Source organism: Diabrotica undecimpunctata, chromosome 9 (assembly GCF_040954645.1).
Source record: "Diabrotica undecimpunctata isolate CICGRU chromosome 9, icDiaUnde3, whole genome shotgun sequence".
Lineage (NCBI taxonomy): Eukaryota > Metazoa > Arthropoda > Insecta > Coleoptera > Chrysomelidae > Diabrotica > Diabrotica undecimpunctata.
This window is the reverse complement of record NC_092811.1, coordinates 57,110,324-57,117,698: the sequence shown is the minus strand read 5'-3', so window position 1 is coordinate 57,117,698 and position 7,375 is coordinate 57,110,324. Positions and strand designations below refer to the sequence as shown.

The window sequence follows — 7,375 nt, the reverse complement described above, 5'->3', positions numbered from 1 at the left end:
GTGATATTGTCACATGTGAGTAGAACATCCACGAAAGACAAATCTCATTAACGTAAGTTTTTATAACCTTTTACATTCTTAATTGGTTTCGAGGATGCTTTACTAACAGTAGCACTTTATTTCAGTTTTTCCTGATGATGAAAATAAACATTTTCGAAAGCTTGTAACTTAGTTAAAAGAGTACACTTATTTCACCGCTGCAAATCCCAATAAACCTCAAAGCTCCGTTTTCTAACGTTGTCAGCAAAGACTTCTTTTCCTTATATATATATATATATATATATATATATATATATATATATATATATATATATATATATATATATATATATATATATATATATATCTGTACCTCAAAGCAAGAAGAACCAATGTCGTCGAAAATGTTAGTTTTGAGTTATGATACATTGAAAATTCTCCTCAAAATGCATAACTCGATTTCTATTTTCTTTCTATTTTTTCATTAAATCTGTTTATTTGTATTTAAAGTATATACAATGTAGTCTCAATTTATGTAATTTTTGTGTTTTTTATAGAAGAAAGTTCTGAGAAAAAGTTGACATTGGTTGTTATAGCACTAAATATAATGACCCTTTTGATTACATTGGTTAAATAAACTCATTAGCCAGGTGATTAACAACATTTAATTTTCAGTTTATTATCTCTTTATTTATATGTTATAAAAAAATACAGCTATGGATTATTGAATAAAGTACTACATAATACAAATTAACGAAAACTAAACATTAATTCTGACAACACAAATTTTATTTTTAATGGAATACGTGTTTTGTTAATGTGTTTATTTTGAAATGATTTTCTTTTTCATTCTATTTCACTATCAGACATTGTTTCTTCAGTTTCTTCTTTGCTTGTTATAATATTTTCATAAAAGTACCGACTCGATTCGCTGATGTACGGGAGAAGCGCACGTAAGTCTTCAGTTTTTTTTACAGGCAAAGGTAATCGGCCAGAATACAGTTGATTCAACTTTGAATCATACATAGGTTGGGTGACACCTGTTTTACGAGTAATTTGTACAGGATTTAAATCAAGAAGTTTAAACGCTTCATCCTTCTTAAAAGATAGCTTGTAGTATACTTTTCCAATATCACCTTTTCTGAACTGTAACCACTTAATACTTAACCAGGGAACTTTTTCTTTGTCATCATTTTCTTTCCTATGTATGAATTTTTTATTTTGTAGTAATGTTTTAAAACTAAGAAAATCGGTTTGCTCCAGTTCAGCAACATTGATATTATCTCTTTTCATCTTAATGCATCGTATTAAATTCGCCCAATCCCTTGGAAGATCTATTTTCAACGTTGTCTTCTTTTTTTCCTTTTCAATTTGGGCATGAATTGTGTCTGCTTCTAAATGGGTGTGACCAGGCTGCAAGTACTTATGATTAATAACCATCACATTCATTTCCGGTTTATCTAGAATATCGGATTCTAAAAAATGTAAATACATTAGCGCAACATAAATATTTCGGTTTTGCCCGGTACAGGAATCACTGAATATGTTTATTTCCTTAACTTCTTGCGGTAAACTTAGTAACATCTTCCGTACACATGAAGATATCTCTTCTCCGCCACGTTGTGCTATAGTCTCATCCCAAATAAAGCAAGAAGCATCATATTTTCTTTTAATAACAGAAAAAAAGTCAAATTATAAGTCCATAAGGACCTTTTATAGAAGGACACATTATTTTGCAATGATGGTGTTGGCAGACATTTTTCTAAATCTTCTACAGGTCGCTTCTCTTTGAGTTTTGACTTAATCTTCTCACTGACGACTGGGATACACCACATTTTCGTGCTATCTCTCTCTGACTAAGTGATGTATTTTGTAGTAAAGCAGTAATGGAAGAGATTTGCTCAACACAAAGATCTTTAGATTTACCCATCTGAAAAATTCCAATCCCAGATTAATCGTTTTGTATTATAACTAAGAATTAACCAATATTATGTAATAATGTAATATTAATAATATTAACACTATTATGTAATAATGTCAATACTTACTGGTGCAAATTTTAAATAAACTGATCACAAATCTATATTTGTGTATGTATATAAATGTAAAATAATTAGTTGCTCCACACTTTGAGCACATTCTACTGTCATCTGTAAATTTTTGACAATTCTAAGAAAAAGTGTACCATTTTCTACTTAACTATGTTCCCAATAGTTATGCAACCCAAACAGCACCTCAGTATCCAAGTGAACATACTTTCAATGCCATTAAAATTAAAAAAACTGAAATTTTTATGGTGAGTCTAATAAATTGAGCAGGGACTGTACGTTGTGATTTATCACGACAGTAATGACTCTCATACGAAAAGATGGAAGAGATATGTTGAACAACGTTATCTATACATTATTGTGGTATTTTGAATGAGTCATTGATTGCGGATTCTGTATTTGTCAAGGTAATGGAGGGAATCTCGATTGATGAAGGAAGTTGTCATTGATCATAAATGATAAGATGAAAGGGGATCCATTCCTGGATAGGAAAAAACCTCATCATCGTTACAAACCAGCTTTCCGTAATATCGAATACCCTCAATCGAAGAGATATATCCCCCACAGGGAATCTGGAGGAGGGAAGCTGATGATGATCCTCCTAGACTATACTTTACACAATTAGGGGCGCAAATTGAGATCACAGTTTTCGGACCTAAGTAAAGAAGTGCGGTCTCATTAATAACTTTCCAGAGCGATGGTTGAGGGAGATGATGGAGCGGACATACGGATTTTAATTGAGATATGGATCCACCATGTAGGATTTGGGAGAGACAATTGTTATCAGAGTACAAGCTATCTGCTCCAAATTTCACTAAGCAAAAATCGAGAACTGTCGGAGACTCGGTTAAGCAAATAGTTTGAGCAAAGGTTGCGACTCCCACCCGTGACTTGCGTTCGAATATGTATTCTTGATCCGTTGGCCAGACTGACACATAACGACCTTGAAGAACAAACGGGAAAAAGTTGAATTGATAGAGAAGTGTCGGAGCATTCAGATGAATGAGAGGAAAGGATACTGTTACTATGAACTCATCATAGGAGTGCATGCAATGGGCGAGAGGATACTTGTAATACCAATCAAGCTGATCTAGAGGAATTGAGAGTTCCAGTGATGGTGCAGTTTTTTGTATGGTTTGCAGTGTTTCAGTCAATAACTCCTGCAGGGCAGTACGGGATAATAAGAGAGGACTTAGGAATCCATTCTCACAAGACGCTTTGATTGAGTAAATCTGCCTCTCCAATTGGATATAATAAATGAGCTCGAACAACATTGCCCCTAATGAGGTCGTGTACCAACCTAGGAAAGAAATTTCATCAGTGATTGCTATCATTGAGTTGTGAAGACCAACTAGATCCTTGTCAATTTCAGATAAAGCCTTCTGTTTTATTTCTTCAACTTCTAGAGAAACATTTTTGACGTCCCGAAATAAAATTTTGAGATCATCATTCTGATTCTGAACAATCTGTTGAACAGAGGACACGTGGGCGGACAATTGTTCTGATTGTACTTTTAGATCATCGATGTCTTGCACACGAGCCACTCCTCCGATCTTCTGCTGAATCCAGCCAACGAATGGAAGAAGACCATGATCCAAGAATCTTCGAGTCCGTCGAATTTGAGGTTCCTGGTTGAATTGATCCATTAATTTCTTCAACTTTTGAATAGTTGCAATTTGGGTCGCCTGGAAGAGTGAATTGTTGTTGTGTGCTGTGACGACCGAGGGGAGTGTTGGAGGCCTGGGGAGATGCACTGATAAAGGTTGAAATGCCATTGTATGAAACTCATAGAAGGACTTGACTTGTCTGATGGACGCTTCTGATGTTATGACCTTGGTGGCCTGATCCACCTCCACTGGAAGGTTACCTCCTTCATCCTTACTGACAAGATTAGCATAACTAACGTCCCAAAAGAGAACGTGTAATTTTATAATAAGAGAAAATTTCATTGAGAATTTGAACGTTGAACTAGATTGGGGACCGTGTATGTGTTTTTTTGGTTGTATTTATATTGTATTTATGAAATAAGTTATCTTCTCATAACACTTTGAACGGCATGAACATGGCGGTTTCATAACCTTAGCAGGTACTAATTTACCTTTCTTACTATGATATTGTTCACCACCAGCAACTTTCTTTTACGTATATTACAAACCCAGGCATCTGGATTTCTAACTCGTATTCTTCCTTTTTGTTTAATACGTGTTACATTTTTAACTTTTCTAACAGATTTATTTTGGTTGCCAACTGGAGTTCCTGCAATAATTAAATCATCATTACTTGTAGTAAGGTATAAGTCTTTCTCCAGCATACTAATTATATTTTTACTTAATATTTTCCTCACATTCTTTGAAGTAGATGGCTTACAAATATTATCTTCTTCATACGAGCTTGAATTATTGCGTGGAAAATAATCCCTTGTCCGATTCATCAATTATTTCGCTGCTTATAAAACTGTTGTCCGTGTCATCTCCCTTATTTTGGTTCTTCTTATCATTTTCATTTGAGACTGAAATAAAAACAATAAATTAGCTACATAGTAATGTATTATTACATAGTAAGAAGTAGGTTGGACACTGCCAGTTTGTTGGTAACATTAAGGAATTTTGGAGGTATGTAGGGTTAGTATTGTGTATAACAAGGTTATTTATGATTATAAACAAATTAGGTTATGGTAGGCAGGGACAACATAATCATCTATCAGTTTATATAATTATTATTAAGTCATGTTTTTACAATGCTAAGTTTTATAGGTTATATATAAAGCACCCCAACAGTTAAACCAGAAAGCTCCATTAATAATAAAAACAAATATGTTATTATCCACAAATAATATATAAAGGAAATAAGGTAAATCATTTTGAATGGATAAAATTCTAATTATTCGCATAAATGTCCATTTCAGCCACTTGAAAAATTGCTCTTAGAGAAATTTGGACGGGTGCATTTATTTTGGTTTGTATTACATTAGCAAATTCGTACATATACTGGTCCCCAAAAAATAGCTCCAAATGGTCTTGAGATAGTTTGTATATTAAAATATACTTAAGATTATTTTTTCTTTCAACATGTTTTTGTTTAAACTTTTAATACAAACAAGAAAACTTAAAAAACCTGTCTTTTTCTAAACTGCAAACTTGGAATACCTCCACAAGAAATATTAAGAATATACCTGTCAAATTCATCCAAATATTTACAAAATGGCTTACTAGTTTGTACAGATAAAAGTTTTCTATAAAAATACTTTGCAAATCTATTCTTAGAATTGAATATGTCAAAAACATCATTTAATTTTTGAATAAAAGAAGCCGTTTCTTCTGTCGCTTTAAATTCATGTATGCAAAGGTTCTTTGACAAGTACAATAGAACCTCTACTACACTTTTACTGAGCGTTTGAGCAGCTACTTTTACCTTCAGTTTTTTCTTTTTACTACTCCTGAGTATTGTGGCGGCAAGAAGGCCTTCACTACACTGAAAGTCAACTAATTTGTTGCTGAATGCCCAATTAATTTGCTGATTTTCATTCTCAAGTATTTTTTCTAATTCCAAGCATTTGCCAACTAATTTGAGCATGTGACATATATCTGAGAAGAAATATATATTATCTAGAGAAACAGGATGTTGAAAATGAGTTTTCATATAAGATATGTTAAAATCTGCTCCTAATTCGGCAGCCATTCGAAGGTTAGATGGTGCACCATCAAATGTCATTGTTGTAACTACTACATTAGTATCATGTATTAATACTAAGCAATTTTTAACTAATGCTACTTTCTCAGAGCCAGTTATTCCATTTAATAAAAAATACCCGACTGGTTTTTTTCCAGGAACTGTTCAAACTAACCAACATAAAAATAAAATAAAACCAATACCTCCTTGACCTCAGGAAGTTCATCACTATTAAGGTTTGCCCCAATGTCTACATAACCGGAAAACTTATTTCCAGTCCATTCAATTTGTTTCCGAATAGACATTTCGTCCAACACGGGGTTACAAAGGACTCTTGTATTTGCCATTTGGGTTTCATTGCTTTCATTTTCAGCGTTGCAATACTTCTTATGTCCATCCAGATTTACCATCTATGAACTGGTATCAGTTTGAAATTGTTCTTGGATATGGTAATGTTTGATTAAATGTTTTTGTAACAGATTTGTATGCCCTCATAGAGTAAAATGACAATGTGAGCGCAAAGCTTCTTAAACTATACTTTTGTTTCTTTGGTCCTTTTAACATTTTTTAAATACCGTTAGTGGCCCTTGGTAATGAAGCCTTAATAATAAAAATATGTTATTATCAATTAAAATAATTATTGACCATTCAGAGTTTTCATTAAGCAATAGCTTTTTTCAATAATGTTAAAAGTGAAGTTAGATATGTAATTTTTATTCTCATTCTTCTGACATATTGTTGTAAATACTTTATTTTGTTTTTGATTCTTAACAGTATTTTTTAATATCTCTAGCCTTTCCAGGTATTGAAAAATCGCTGCTTGACATGTCTTCAACGGTTTTATTTCTAAAACATATAATTAGGTTTTCATAGTTATAATCCTTGGTTTTATAAATTAAACTAAAAACTCACTTTTTATAAATATTACATGGAACATATGAAAAAGTATTATCACCAAGTAAAAACTCTCCAGTTTCAGTTTCTGATGCTGTCATGGTGCTCGGAAATGTGTTTTCTATATCTGCATTTTCCTTGTTATCTTCATTGTCATTTAAATATCTAAAATATTCCCCAATAGCACACTTACGTCCAGTGGACGTCCATAGTATGTCCCTCACGTACTTTAAGGACGTCCCTCGAATTTCCACTTTGGTCCCAAGGACGTCCTATATTGGCGCGAATGTCGCTACGCCAAACCTCCTATGGACGTCCATTTTACGTCCCGAGCGGACGTTCGGTGGACGTACCGGGACGTTAATTGGACCTAATCGAACGCCCATAATACGTCCGATGTTCTCGGACGTCTATTTTAGCGCTGAGGATGTAAATTAGACGTCAACGCCATTGTATGAAGTACTAAAAGTGGCGTCATATTACGTGGCGTCAAGTGGCATATTAGGAATGTATTTTGGGAAATAAAAAGTAAATGTTTGATGGAACTTACATTTATTATTACATTTATTTATATTTATTTATTATTAACAAACGGGACAAATCTTTCTTCTTCTTCTTCCTACTTTATAAATAGGCTTAATGCCTGTTTTACTTCGGTTTTTAGCCTCAATTGACGTTGTCTGGCCATCTTTTCCTCGGTCGTCCCAATGATTTTCTTCCTATTCGTACTATTCTATTTTCTGTCATTCTTTCGATGTGTTGATTCCATTCCACTTTTCTTCTTT

General features: G+C 33.3%; 1 protein-coding gene across 1 annotated transcript in view; it reads left to right on the top strand.

The window, feature by feature from the left end:
* Positions 1–616, top strand: part of LOC140450848 (uncharacterized) — a 1,912-nt gene extending 1,296 nt beyond the window's left edge. The window contains exon 2 of the mRNA XM_072544527.1: positions 537–616. Coding sequence (XP_072400628.1) covers positions 537–616 — 80 coding nt within the window. The remainder of the gene's footprint in view (positions 1–536) is intronic.
* Positions 617–7,375: the final 6,759 nt, after the last annotated feature.